This window comes from Myxine glutinosa, chromosome 10 (genome assembly GCF_964187855.1).
Source record: "Myxine glutinosa chromosome 10, kmMyxGlut1.1, whole genome shotgun sequence".
NCBI lineage: Eukaryota > Metazoa > Chordata > Myxini > Myxiniformes > Myxinidae > Myxine > Myxine glutinosa.
Window position 1 is genome coordinate 136,806,776 of NC_136270.1, and position 15,308 is coordinate 136,822,083.

Sequence of the window (15,308 nt, forward strand, 5' to 3'; positions counted from 1 at the left end):
GCAATGATTCCAACAAGTACAAAAGATTGATCAATGTTCAAGCTAAACAAATAGAGAACATCATGAGATGTGGTAAACTGTATCAGGATGACACCCATCATAGACTGCAGTCACAACATGATCGTGATAAAGGTCTTGTTCTGTGAGCCTACAAGGCATGTGATGAAAAGTATCTTCATCGAAAGGAGGTTGAAAGGGCTGTGAAACGCCCGCATGACGACGGTAATGCAGGTACAGCCGCCGCACCTCCAAAAAAAGCAAGACCATCTGAGCTTCCCAAGTTCAGCTTCCTGCCGTACTGCTTTTGCTGTGGAGAAGAATGCCAAGTTCATAGGATCCTAAACATCCATCAAGATGGAGGCCAGCCTATATCTGCAGGCAAATAAAATTTTAGAAAATAGCTCAATATGGAGCAATGTATGTCATCAACATATGTCATGTATATCAACAAATATATTTCATTCACCATTTGCTATTGTAGAACATTCCAGTTTCCACTTTTAGATAAAGTTAATGCAACAGAACCTAGACTTCAGCAACGGAGATGAGCTGGATCCCTAAAAAATGAGCACATTAAAAGGACACCGATAGTCGTGAATATATTTGGTGGCAATATTGAATTTATGCAAATTATCCTCGCGATACAAACACTGCATTGATTATATGACCTCCAACTTGTCTATAGTGAAGAACTGAGTAAAATATACAGTATTTAGCAGCTTGACAATACTTAGACTATTTGGATATTTTTCAGGAAGAAATTTGGTATTTTGGCAGCCATTTTGTTTGATGCTAATTATCTCAAATTGCTCAATGCTGAGAAGTCCAGTAAAATTATTTTTCAAATTGGTTGTCTTGGGAAGCAAAATCTACCAAAAAAATAACTTACAGGTGCCAAAACAAGGTTATGACCTGAAAAGGTGGTTTGCCTGCCGGATTGGTCGTGCAAATCCGCATATATCTAGTACCGGCTCAGCACGTTCAAGCGCACCGTACAGCAGACGGTGCCACTGGTGCAGTATATGTTGACCTGTCGGGTAAATGACCGTCATTTTTTAACGGTATATGGGATGTGTGTTGGTGGTCGGGTCCTGCTAGTCTTTGGTCTGTAGACTTCACTACAAGTCGGCCATCTTGGGAAAAAAATGAAATATTTTTATGACTCTTCTATAAAAAAATCGAATGCTATAAAGAAAAAAATACTATAAAAAATACTATTAAAATAAAAAAAATTATGACATCTTTTAATGACTCCTTTTTTTGAAAATCCTGGACGAGAAACGAATAATTTATTTTACTTGGCCTTATAAAGGTTTTTGTTTACTCTTACTCGTTCGAGAAGTATTCAGGTAATCCCGTAAGATGAAAACCTCGCATGTCGTGATGGAATGCAGGGGTTTTGAACAAGTCTCAGTCGATATTGTAATGCCATGGCTTGTCATTCTTCATGGTCGGTTAGTTAAATTGTTTATTTACCATTACCCCCTCCCCTTGCATGATGTGATTTGTTTGGATACCCTTTATCATATTATTGTCTGCTCTCTTGGCAAATGTCTGAGCACCTACTTGTGCCATCAACGAGAAACTGCTGTTGATCACACTAAGACTTTGGGAGTTTTAGTGTTACCACCATTGGATCATGGGATGAGTTTTGGAAGAAGGAATCAGATTGAGGAGTGTGTGTGGAAGGGAGGGAGGGGTGCCTGGCATCTTTAGTTGGAAACGCACGCCTCCTCGGGATGAGGTGATCTATATGTTGGTCACATTTTTTTAGACAGAGATTGCGAAATAATGTTTGGCAGCCAATGTCTATCCACTTGTATGTGTGTACTGATGTGCATGTAAGTTTGATTCACAGCCATCAGCCTTCCCACCATCTTCCTGTAGAGTATCAGAACAAACTGGTGGACTTGCCCCTGTCTGATGATGACTCTGGGAATGAGGGAAGTTTGGACTTGGACAGGAGCGAGGCTGAGGTGATGGAGCTGAAGAGCAATGCAGAGGTAATGGGTTCCCTTTTTCTTTTAATAACTATGTGTAAGATTAGTCTTTGGACTACAAATGTTAACCTCATTAAATAAAAATACTACTACTACTACTACTACTAGTACTAGTACTACTAGTAGTAGTACTACTACTAGTACTGTTACTATTAGTACTGTTACTATTAGTACTGTTACTATTAGTACTGTTACTACTACTACCACCACTACTGCTTGTTCCTTGTTTAATCCTGGGTGGTCCAGTGTTATTGCACTTCTTACGACTCCCTTCAAATCATTGTCGCACGTGATCTGACTTGGCCGGTTTTGCCTTTTTCCGCATTTTTCTCAAATGCGTCGTCAACTTTTCAGCAGAACAGAGTTGTGGTATTTTCATATTTGGAGATTTTTTCAACAGCGAGAGGATGTTCATGTTTTGTCGTGTGGCACTGGAAACGAAGCTTAACATTACATCTTTCACAATAAGGATTGGAGTGAAGTCGATGGTGCGCCATCATAAATCTCCACACTTCTCACCTAAAGCAAAGTTGAAAGATGACAAAAAGTTCCAGCAGGATTGACCCAACACTTCTGTTTTTACCCCTGCCACCCCAAGTCCCCACCCCCTGGGGCATGAACCAGGGCTCAAATCCCAAAAATCGTTACATGTTGCATATGTCCCCTTGTGTTGATTGCAAATACAAAGTTTCATTAAAAGATGTTTAAAATGTGCCCGGAATTGCATTTTGGTATTTGACTTTTTCACCCCCACCCCCACCCCCACCACTTTTTCACCCCCACCCCCACCAAATTGAGTACCAGTTCACTGGTAATTCCCTGTTTGTCGTTAAAGGCGGCAAAAAGGGTTGGCGTCAGGAAGGGCATCCGGCCGTAAAACATTGCTTCAAAAAGGGGACCGAAAAACAACAACAACCACGGTTCCCGAAAAAGGCCAACCCCCGCTTTGCGGGGGAAAATGGCCTCTAAAGGTGGTTTTTACCCCCACCCCATTGGGTGGGGGCAAAAATGCCACTGCTCTTGCACCTTCGTGCCACGTGGTGATCATAACTACCGAGTGTGGTGAATTTTTATGCCCAGCCTTTTAAGAGGCGATAGTGTGATGGATGGGTGGACGGATGGACGGATGGACGGTCGAGCCGATTACCATGTCCCCCTCTGAAAAGGCATGGTGATAAAAACATTTAATGTGTCCTGAGTCGATTTGTTTTTGCACCAAAAGCACATTTAATGAGTCACAAAAAGCAAAAAGTACCATTCAAAGTCAGCACTGTACACTTCCACGATTGTAGTGGATTGAGCTTGTGGAAGTGTGGAGTGCGAGGGGAAATGGTGTGGGAGGGGGAGGGGCTTGGCTAGGGCAGGAAAAGGGGGAGGCGGAGGAGGAGGATGATGGAGCAGAATCCCCCTCTTCCAATGATTGTATGTCATGATGTTTAGCGGAAATTCAGTTTAGCAAAAAAAAGAGTACTGATGGGAACTGACGACGTTGTATGGAAACGGTGACGTTGTGAGCAAAGTTTCTCTATTGGTAAGCGACATTAAATGCGATGTTGTAGGATTACTTACTGTATTGTATATGTTATACAAAAGTACCCATTCTGTCTGTCATCTATGCACTCCTATTCTGTTGGACGGAATTAATTTGAACCAGGTGGTTGTAATGGGGGTGTACCACAAATATTTCTGGTGGTTATAATAATTTGTAGCCTCATTTGTTTTAGCGTTAAGCAGCGACACAAATTGTCTATGTAAATGTATATTGTGAAGCGTCGCCGTTTATGCTGGGAATGGGTATGACAAGTGAAGAATACGTCGATTCGCTGCATTAAAACTACAATGTATCATAAGCTTTTGTGTAGTACTGTCTGTTTCAGGCCTGTCTGTTTTGTATGCACTCCGAAACTGCTGGATGCAGTTGAAACTGGGGTATGCAGTAGATTTTTGAAAGTTGGGTTGGTTAAGATCAATTTGTATTTTAACATCCAAGTAAGGGAATTGTTATCATATGATGGATACATCGATGTAGGTTGTTGTAATTATTCATCCAGTCAAATTAAATCAGTAAATGCCTAGAATTGAAAAAAGTTGGACTTGCTAGTCGGTAGGGCTTGCTAGTCGGTAGGGCTTGCTAGTCGGTAGGGCTTGCTAGTCGGTAGGGCTTGCTAGTCGGTAGGGCTTGCTAGTCGGTAGGGCTTGCTAGTCGGTAGGGCTTGCTAGTCGGTAGGGCTTGCTAGTCGGTAGGGCTTGCTAGTCGGTAGGGCTTGCTAGTCGGTAGGGCTTGCTAGTCGGTAGGGCTTGCTAGTCGGTAGGGCTTGCTAGTCGGTAGGGCTTGCTAGTCGGTAGGGCTTGCTAGTCGGTAGGGCTTGCTAGTCGGTATGGCTTGCTAGTCGGTATGGCTTGCTAGTCGGTAGGGCTTGCTAGTCGGTAGGGCTTGCTAGTCGGTAGGGCTTGCTAGTCGTTAGCGCTTGCTAGTCGTTAGCGCTTGCTAGTCGGTAGGGCTTGCTAGTCGGTAGGGCTTGCTAGTCGGTAGGGCTTGCTAGGCGGTAGGGCTTGCTAGTCGGTAGGGCTTGCTAGTCGGTAGGGCTTGCTAGTCGGTAGGGCTTGCTAGTCGGTAGGGCTTGCTAGTCGGTAGGGCTTGCGAGTCGGTTTGGGCTTGCTAGTCGGTTTGGGCTTGCTAGTCGGTTTGGGCTTGCTAGTCGGTTGGGCTTGCTAGTCGGTTGGGCTTGCTAGTCAGTTTAGCTTTTTCTATTATAAAGTTTCACTGATCATACTATACTCACTGATCATTTCACTGATCAGTTATCTTCTCTGCCATTCAATGTTCAATGTGTGCTGAGTGGGTTCATCAAAAATGTAGTGGCCTGAGAGGGTCATTAACCAATGTGGCAGCGACATTCAAATGTACGGTGTGCACAGAGGGAGCTGCAGATGGAGGAAATGTTGAGTTGGATCTTGGAGACGGCGTGAAGCTGGAAGGTGTGAAAACATTTTGCTACCTCAGAGACATGCTGAATGGAGAAGGTGGATCAGACTCGGCAACGGTTGCAAGAGTGAGATGTGCATGGAAGAAGTTTTGGGAACCGAGTGGCGTGCTGATGAGTAGGGGAGTGTCGTTGAAGCTGAAGGGAAAGGTGTATGCTGTATGTGTCAGAAGTGTTATGATTTATGGGAGCGAGACATGGGTAATGAACGTAGAGCAGCAACGAAGGTTGGAAAGGGTGGAAATGCGAATGGTTCGGTGGATGTGTGGAGTATCGTTGAGAGAGAGGAAGATAAATGATGAATTGCGAAAGATGATGGGAATAGAGCCTGTGATTGATGCTGTGAAGAGGAACAGGTTGAGATGGTTTGGTCATGTGTTCAGGAAGGATGAAAGTGACTGGTTGAGAAGAGTGATGGAAATGAATGTAGAAGGAAGTAGAGGACGGGGAAGACAGAGAAAGACTTGGCTAAAGATGGTCGAAGAAGAAATGCGGGCAAGGGGGTTAACAAGGGGAGATACAGAAAATAGGGCAAAATGGAGAAGATTGTCATGGGGCCCGCAAGGCTATCCCCCCTCTAGCAGGGAAAATGGCCTTAAAATACCTGTTGTGTTGTTGTTGTATACTATACTGTTTGTTAGTTTTAACTTCTGTTTTAACTAACAATTTGCTGTGTGAAACATTCGCTACAGGCTCATCTTTTAAAGCCCAACTTGTTGGTATATGAACAGCAAAAGGGAGAGGTGTCTCATACTTTCACTGTCTCTCAGAAAATACCATCTGCAAAAAACCCTTCCATCCACTTTCTCAACAATCCTCTTGAAGAAGTTCTGTGTCTCAAGCTTTTGGGTCTCACTATCTGCCATGATCCTTCCTGGGAAAACCACATTTCAAATCTGGCCTCCAAAGCCAGTCGCCGACTGGGCATCCTCCATCGTGCGAAGTCCTTCCTTGGCACACCTGAGCTCCTCACCACATACAAGGCTTTCATCCGCAGCTCAATGGAATACTGCTCTCCCCTCTGGGCTGTTGCTCCTGCCTCACACCTCGCTCGGTTTCACGCTGTAAAATCCAAAGCTTTCAGTCATTGGTATCTCCTGTGATGAAGCTAACTCCAAGGGCCTTTCACTCTCACCGCAGGCAGGTTGGTGGTCTTTCCGTCTTCTACCGACTCCTCTCTGGCCTTGCCCCCCCCAGCTCTCTCTGTGCTCTGTCCCCCAAATATTCCTTCAGGTCGCACAAGATCTGCCTGCAACCCTCTTATGGTTAAACTGCCAAAATCAAGACTCTATTCACCTACAGCTTCACTCCTTCATTCCTTTTTTCTCCCGCCTCTGGAACAAACTCCCACACTCACTTCAATCCCACTCCTCCCTCCAGGTCTTTAAAACAGCTGTTCATCACCATCTCTTATCTTCCCACATCCAAAACCTTGATCTTTTCTACCCCTGTTAATAAACCCCAAATCCACCCTTTTCAAAGCTATTTTCTTTCCTGAAACTCCTGGTGGTGTCCATTTGTTTTATCCCGTTTCCCACCTCCCTGCCTGCGTTTCCCACAGATCTACCACTGTGCCCTGTTCTCTACTGTTGTGCTTCCCTCTCACTTCCTCTGGTCTCCCGCTCCCTTTATTGTATGTTTTATGTGTTTGTTTGTGTTTGTATTTTGTGTGTTGGCTCTTCCACGAACGTTCGACTCTATATACAAAAATGTGTGCACGGGAAAGTCAGTGAAGGGATGGAGGAGTAGATTTGTCGGCGTTACCTGCAATGAGCCGAATAGTGCGTATATACATATATGTTGGTGCCGGACTGATATCGGCAATGTTTCGCAAATCGGCATCAGCCGATTGGAGTTCGTGTCAGTACCGATTACCAATTACAGTACTGTACTATAACAACCTTGAGTAGCTTTCACCCTTGTTTCGATGAATTTTTATAAACAAATTTAAAAAATAATGTTGCATTATGGACGTTTCAAGCAGATGTGTATAAACATTGTTCTTTATAAACAGTTGGCAATCATCTTGTGACGGATGGAAAAAACATGTTAATACGGCAAACGGCTTGGAAATCGTGTGTTATCGGATTTATTTTGCTTTGAAATTCACAGAGAACCAACATAACCATTGTAAACACACCCGATTCATACAAATTAACCAATTGCTTTAGAAACAGCTGCGAGGACAAAGGAAAACGCGATCGCTCGTACTGTAACCTACTTCCTGGCAAAGTCGTTTTGACGACATACATTCCTGGCATTATCAAAGTGCCGGTTACATTTATTTTTTCACATTTCAAAGGCAGACTGACGGTATTCTGGGCCCCTGGACAAAGAGGGCATATTTTCTGTGCAATCTTCCACAGCCCCATTATAACGCATTAACTTCTAGGTACGTTATCGGTGCATACAGCATTTTTGCTTTGGTGTGCTGACCTGAACGTTTCGTTTTCCTTCCTTCTCCTTCCTTCTCCTTCCTCCTTCCTTCCTTCTGTACAAGTGCTGCTTCATCAGGATGAAGATCGACGTTTTGCTGCGCGATGCCAAAATCCAGCATTATTTCGAATTGCTTTCTGATTCACTCGCTTGATCAAACTTTGGCCGATCAATTTGAACGATGGTCCGGAAAGGAATCCTTTTGTAAACCGGGACTCCCTGTACTGTAATTTGTATAAACCTTGCCTTTTCACACGACCAGCCAAGTATGAAATGCTTTATTTTATATCCTTCAATAACTTATCGAATGAGCACATGGTAGCTCATCATTCGATTAAAAATGGCAGAATGCTGTGCCGTTTGATGCACCAATCGATTAGAGAAGTAGTTTAAAATGTATCGATTCACAGCCACTCAATAAAGTCGATCACAGGCACGGCACCGATCGGACACGGTATCCACTTCATGTGTGCACAATGCACTATGACGTCATTATTTACACATCGGAATCGGAATTGGCCGGTTTTATTATTGTTATTTATTTGTAATCGGTTATTGTCATATTTTCTAAACTGCCCAGCATTAATATGTGCGTGTATATGTAAATATATATTCCTTCTTTCACTATGCTGATCTGGGTCTCACCCCACTAGCATGTTTGTATTGTTGATCATGAGTGATGCTAAGACACGTATTGTGGCCTTTCTCACCACCATCCACCTTCCCTCTCACCGGCCCCCAAACCAGACAGGCGAGCTGCCATATTCCTACCAGCTTGTGAGCATTGTGAGCCACATTGGAAGCGAGTCCTCCGCAGGTGTGTTTAACAAGCAAACTGCACGAAGAGCAGTTTGCGGAACAAAGTACTCACCAATCACTTGCATTGCACATTCAAGATTAGCGTCTAACGAATGGGTTTTGTTTCTACATCGGTTGATTATGACTCTGTACTTTTAAATCTTCTTTCTGGTGCAATAAAATGAGCCATTACCATTCAGTGTTTATTTTAAAAGTGATTATTATTATTACCTTGCATTGTTTTATTTCCAAGTGCACATACGATTATTGGGTGTGCCAAAATAAGAGCCAAACCCTCCGTTTTATTCACCACTATCAGGAGTACCCAGTGTTGGGGGGTGGAAAGGGAGGGGAAAGATATACTACATATACATCTTTTGAAGGGGGGAGGGGTAGCAGGTGGCTTTGACAGGCCCCTCCATTTTGAGAGTGGGGGGGTGGGGGGGGGGAAGGGAAGGAGGAAACATTTTCCCGTGCAAAGAGTAGAATGCTTCATAACCTCAGTGTTGTACAGGTAAAAAAGGAAATTGTAATACCCTCTGCCACCATCTCCGGGTCCCCCACATCCCCGAATGAGGCTGCGGCCACATAGCTGATGTTACCCCCCAGACAAAGTTGTATTTGTATTTGTACCCCGAGTAAAGTATAAAAGTGTTTATAGTTAGAGTACCCGGCGTTGCTCAATCGAAAAAGAAACATTAACATATTTGAAATGAGGGAAAATATAATGGAAAAGCAATTGCATCCAAATCAGAATCCATCACACATGTCAAATCATAATTTTACCTTTTTGTTGAATATATGCTGGTGAATGTACCGTTCATCACGTTTCTGAGTTGAGTATGATGACGTTCAGGAAGAAGAAGAAGCCTTACCACCAACTTCGACTGCTTCCGGAATTGTTTTATTATTTGTGTTCACATGTCTTGATTGTTTTGTATTTATTTACGTGAATGTGTACTTGTACATAACTGTCATTAATCAAAAAGGTTTAGGCACTATAGAGCGATTTATTTATTTATTATTATTATTATTATTTTTTTTTTTTTTAAAGCCAAAAAAAACTAACCTTTTTTTTTTGCCTAAAACGCTCCCTGGCACTCACCGATGAACCTCTGAAAGTTTGACGAAGATCCATTCAGCCATCTCTGAGGAAACAGACAGACACACACACAGACCAACGGCTCTCTTATATAGTAGATTAGTTTAATTTCACTGTTTTTTCTCCCTAATTTTTGATAATCATAGTTGAGGTTCTGTAGGAAACGATGCCCTGGACAAATAAAGCAAAGGCTTTTTCTGTAGAATCCTACATCGAAACCCAATCCTTCGTCCAAACTCAAAGAAAGTTGAAGAGAAACGTTAACTGCAGAGATGCCCCATGCAAAGAGACAATATTCGAATGGAATAAGAAATTTTGAGAGCAAGAAACTGTGCACATCTTAAACTCAAAAATCAACACAGAGACCAACCATTCTGGGCGCCCTTTGCTGAGACCTCCTGAGTTCATGAGTTATAGAGAGGATGACGAGCCACTTCGGTGAGAGAGTGATTGACTGATATTTCAATGTCAAGTGGTCTCCAGATTCCCCTTATTTGAGCCCTCTAGTTTTATTTTGTTTTTTTTATCGTTGGTGATATGTTGAAGGCAATGTGTCTCAAAGACGAGGATACCTCAAAGATAGGATAACCCTGGAAGCATCTTTGAGTTGTCACAGAACTAAGCAATCACAGAGAAAGTTAGGTGCACCCCTCTTGTCGAATGTCAGCGGATAATCAGCAACTTCGCCTGTCGTGCTCAGATCTGTATTCAGCACAGAGGTGGACATTTGGAGCATGTGATGACCGAGTGCCAAACTGAAGCCTTCCCATTTACGGTTCTAATATCTGGTACACGTGTTACACAACATGTAGCACATATTCCGGACGTTTTATGCAATTCAGAAAAAACCGAATGTATTGTGAATATTTTTGTGGACGACAGACGTGCTCTTTATTGTGAGGCAGTTGCAGGAGAAGTACATGGAGAAGAGGAAGAAGTTGTTTCTTGGGTTTGTTGATTTGGAGAAAGCATTCGATAGGGTTCCACGCGAAGTAGTGACATGGGCATTGAGGAAGTTAGAAGTGGAGGAATGGTTGATCAGAGTTGTGATGGCAATGTACAAAAGAGCGTGCACAGCTGTAAGGACGAAGGACGGGAACAGTGGTGAGTTTGAGGTGAAGGTGGGAGTGCATCAGGGGTCGGTACTAAGTCCACTACAATTTGTAGCTGTGATGGAGGTGCTGGCTCAGAACGTAAAGGAGGGTTTACCGTGGGAGTTGTTGTATGCAGATGATCTGGTGTGGATTGCGGAAAGTATGAATGGACTGAAGGAAAAGATGAATAAGTGGAAGGAATGTATGGAGACAAAAGGTCTGAAGGTGAATATAGGAAAGACGAAGGTGATGGCAAGTGGTAAAGCATGTGGTGAGGTGGAAAGAACTGGGAAGTGGCCATGTGCTGTGTGCAGGAAGGGTGTCGGAGTGAACTCCATTCAATGTACAATGTGTGCTGAGTGGGTTCATCAAAAATGTAGTGGTCTGAGAGGGTCATTAACCAGTGTGGCAGCTACATTCAAATGTAAGGTGTGCACAGGGGGAGCTGCAGATGGAGAAAATGTTGAGTTGGATCTTGGAGACGGCGTGAAGCTGGAAGGTGTGAAAACATTTTGCTACCTCGGAGACATGCTGAATGGAGAAGGTGGATCAGACTCGGCAACGGTTGCTAGAGTGAGATGTGCATGGAAGAAGTTTCGGGAACTGAGTGGCGTGCTGATGAGGAGGGGAGTGTTGTTGAAGCTGAAGGGAAAGGTGTATGCTGCATGTGTGAGAAGTGTTATGATTTATGGGAGCGAGACATGGGTAATGAACGTAAAGCAGCAACGAAGGCTGGAAAGAGTGGAAATGCGAATGGTTCGGTGGATGTGCAGAGTATCCTGGAGAGAGAGGAAGACAAATGATGAATTGCGAAAGATGATGGGAATAGAGCCTGTGATTGATGCTTTGAAGCGGAACAGGTTGAGATGGTTTGGTCATGTGTTGAGGAAGGATGAAAGTGACTGGTTGAAAAGAGTGATGGAAATGAATGTAGAAGGAAGTCGAGGACGGGGAAGACCGAGAAAGACTTGGCTAAAGATAGTGGAAGAAGAAATGCGGGCAAGGGGGTTAACAAGGAGAGATGCAGAAAATAGGGCAAAATGGAGAAGATTGTCATGGGGACCGCAAGGCTAACCCCCGCTCTAGCAGGGAAAATGGCCTCAAAATGCATGTTGTTGTGTTGTGTTGTATTGTGGATATTTTTATTATTTATTTTGGCATACCCTGTAGCTTCCCAACTTTTGGCATACCAATTTTCCATTGGAATGTCACAATGTGCAACAATGGGTGTGCTGTACCCTTTCAGGTCACTACATCACCGATGCGCTGGACGTGAAGAAACGAGCCTGGTTTACGTACGACGACACCAACGTCATAACCATTTCCGAGTCGGCTGTTCGTGCAACGAGGGAGAGGAACGGATACATCTTCTTTTACATGCACAAGTAGGTGGTTTAAGTATAAATTTGGTGAAACGGCTTGATTTATTTCGTTTTAAATATGAGGAGGTGTTACAAACGTGTGGAAAAGGTATATTAGATATATGTGTATATGTGTTACAGATACGTGGACCTCCACCTATCCTTACGTGAGGTATTTTGTGTGCAAACCAGACTGGTGTAATGGTTAGAGCATGTACTACGAGTCTAGGAGGTCAGTGGTTCAAAACCTGGGCGAGTCGTACCAAAGACTTTTAAATGGTACGAGCTGCTTGTTTGCTTGACGTTCAGCATTTAAAAGGAAAGAGCATGGACAATCCCCATTGGTTGGCATCCTTGGGGAGGAAATGCCTCACTAAGTGCTGTGAGAAAGGTGTTGCCATTGTTGTAACATCGCTGGTACCCAGAGTACAGGGAAGTAACGGTGCTTCCCACAAGGTGTGTGCGCGTTGACGTGCGCACGGGGGCTAGATCCTGTTTATGAAAAGAATAAACTTTGATCGTGTCATTTCCATCAATCAGCCATGGTTGTGGGCCAACCTTTTGGACAGGTTCTCAGTCGGTTGAAAGGGTCGAAAGGCCTATTGATAGAGTGGAGCCCTGCTGGAGATGTGCGCAGTTGGAAATCTATCAATTGTTCACAAGTCAATAATGTTCCTCGCTCAGGTAAACAATTGTGATGTTTGCAATGAAGACGAGTTAAAAAATCAGATTGTGCAGAGTTTGTGTCATTTACAACACCCTTGACATGTTTGCTTGCATTGTGTGCACAGGGGGACGTGGTTTATTTATTTAGTTCATTTTTATCTCACCTGGAACGAAGTTCAGGTGAGCTTATGCGATGGTGCGTTGTCCGTCCAGTCCGTAAACACTTGAAACTTCTCCGAAACCGCTGAAGGGATTGCGACCAAATTTGGCACAAATTATATTTGTTGTGTTGTGACTAAAGTTTGTTCACGGCATTAAAAAAAATCGGGGTTTAAGGGAGTAGATCCAGGTTTGACCCCCAAAATAGGTATTTGCTTTTTCCCCTGAATCTACACGCACTATTTCGATGAAACTTGACCACAACCTTCATCACTTGTGATGTACCAAAGTTTGTTCCATTTTTGAAGTACCATTGACATTGGTTTAAAATACCTTTAGTCAGTGCAGTATACTGTTTATTCTACCAGGTGAGCACCAGGGGTATTGCCCCTATGTTTTATTGTTCCTCCATGAACCTTAGGCCTTGTAAATGAAAAATAAATTCGATGGTGGCAAAAGTATTGCTAAATTCACATTGCATTTGTCATTGAAAATGTTCTTTCCAAACCTCCTCATATCCTGAATCGATCAACGGATCACTCGAGGGGGAAGGTTATCCTTTTGCTCAGCTCAGTTCATCTCATCCTCTACTCCATTAGCATGCTTCCTGGTGGAAGTTACCTTGCACGATCGTTTTTAACTGCAGATACAATTTCCATTTAGTGATGAGTTTGACATCTTTCATCTTGTGCTCCCATTTGCAGAGAAATATTGGAGCAACTTCAAGAAGTGCCGCCGTGATGTCTCCTTATCCAACAACCTGCTCGAGCCGTCGTATGTCGGGGCCGTCCGCAGGCTCGAGTGTCCTCTGTCTTGGGGAGGTTCTTTTACGTGAACTAATGCTGGAAGGTCGGTGTGGAAGGCTTGTACTTAAAGCTAAGAGTGTTTGTATTATTTTGTTCCATTAATCCATGATTGTGTTTGGTTCACTGTAATAAAGGTGACATTTCTCATCTAGTTTTGTTGATAAGTGCAATTTGCTCTTTTGGCCTTTTATTCTGCTAATCTGCTGTACAGAAGCAATGCTTGTTTTTCAGAAGTATGGTTTGTACAGGTAATTTAAAGCATTGTGTGAATGTGAGCTTGCAATCGATGTAAATAAATAAATGCTCAATTTGAGTTTGTCTTCGTGGGTTAAATGATTGTTTATGATTTCCAACTTGACCTCCACCCCACTATTCCCTCCTTCCAGCTCCAAACTTTTGCAAATTGTTTTTTTTTCTAGACTGTACAATATATGAGCGCGAAACAGCACGGAGACTGAGGGTAAAAAGGCAGTGACCAAATGAGTAGTAGAAGAAGTAAGCAGTGTTCCTAAGTTTTTGGCATTTCACCAAAAGGCAGTTGATGGTGGACCGTTGCACCCAAAAGGAAATTGGGGGGAGAGGGGCACAAAGCACTGAAAGAGGAGAGGGTGCAAGACCAGAAAGGAGGCAGTAGAAGACAGAGAGACCACCGACCTGTGTGCAATGGGAAAGTGATAGGCCCATAGACTGGGCTTCATCACGGGAGATTCCAATGATCTTCAAGGCCTTTGTTTCCATGGCATTCAAGCTGTAAAACAAATAACGTACGACAAAAAGCATTCAAACTCTAACGCGACTCCTCACACCCCACCCCCTGCCCCCTTTCTTTATTCACCTTAAACATCTGAGTGGTAATGGACTTAAGATTTTATAATTCGGTTTTGATGTTGAAGAAGAAACTCAAAGAAAACGTATGAAATGAAACAGCAAGCCAAATACTACATTGGAGTCATCAGAAGGAACAAGAAGAAGTAAAGAGCAAATATGGAGTCAATAGGAGGAACCTCGACGTTTCAGCCGCCACTCCACAACCCTCAAACTGGAAGCAGCAGAGATTTCAGTATTGGTGAAGAGGAAATTACAACTCGTATTAATGTTAGTAAAGATTTTGATGAAATATTTGAAGAAAAGGATTTATTTGAACACATGGACTTTCATGATGACGAAAAGGAAAATTTTCCTATAGACCCTTACAATTCAGTAAATTATATTTCCCAAGAAATAAATAAATACAGAAAATGAATGTACAAGAAAGAGCTTGAAGGTTTAAAGAACATCAGGAGTTAGTTTCAAAGGTTATAAAGCAAAAGGATATCATAAAAAGAAATAGACACAAAAACTAACAGGTGAAGAAGCGTTTGAATGAAAACAAGAGAAATCTTTAAACCACTTTTAAAAACTCAACAGAAAATGATGGATGTTTCTGGAATGCACACAATAGAATAGCCTCCTAAAAACTCAAGATGTTAGATTATTTTTGTGAATTGATGGAGCAAGAACTCTGAGATATATGAGAATTAGAATATGATGATGAAGGATTTTTTCAACAACTGAGGTGGGGGGAGGGGAAGTGGGGATGGAAATGAACCTCCTGATTACATTGTGAAGGGTATTCAGAACAATGAATATTCGCTGGATTCAAAAACCATAGCGGAACTCGTACCAACAGAAGAACCAGCAGTGTTCTATCTTATTAATGAAAAGGTATTGATATTTAATAATGAATCGGTGTTCTTGAGTTCTGCTCATAATCCGGGAAGCGGATACAAAACTATAACGGTTTCACCTCCCTCCATATGAGATTTCAGATGAGATTTCCCAAATATCTTCTGAAATTTCTCACCTTATGAGAGAACAAGGTGATAAACCAAAAACATATTGTTATAGGTGTTCAAAAATATA

At 42.8% G+C, this 15,308-nt stretch overlaps 1 protein-coding gene across 1 annotated transcript in view; it reads left to right on the plus strand.

Annotated features, from left to right (window-relative positions):
- The window catches only part of LOC137433730 (ubiquitin carboxyl-terminal hydrolase 37), a 149,500-nt gene extending 135,782 nt beyond the window's left edge, over positions 1 to 13,718 (plus strand). Inside the window, 4 exon segments of the mRNA XM_078786177.1 lie at positions 1,888 to 2,003; positions 8,168 to 8,237; positions 11,661 to 11,799; positions 13,305 to 13,718. Coding sequence (XP_078642303.1) covers positions 1,888 to 2,003; positions 8,168 to 8,237; positions 11,661 to 11,799; positions 13,305 to 13,341 — 362 coding nt within the window. The 3' untranslated portion in view covers positions 13,342 to 13,718.
- The last annotated feature ends 1,590 nt before the right edge of the window (positions 13,719 to 15,308 follow it).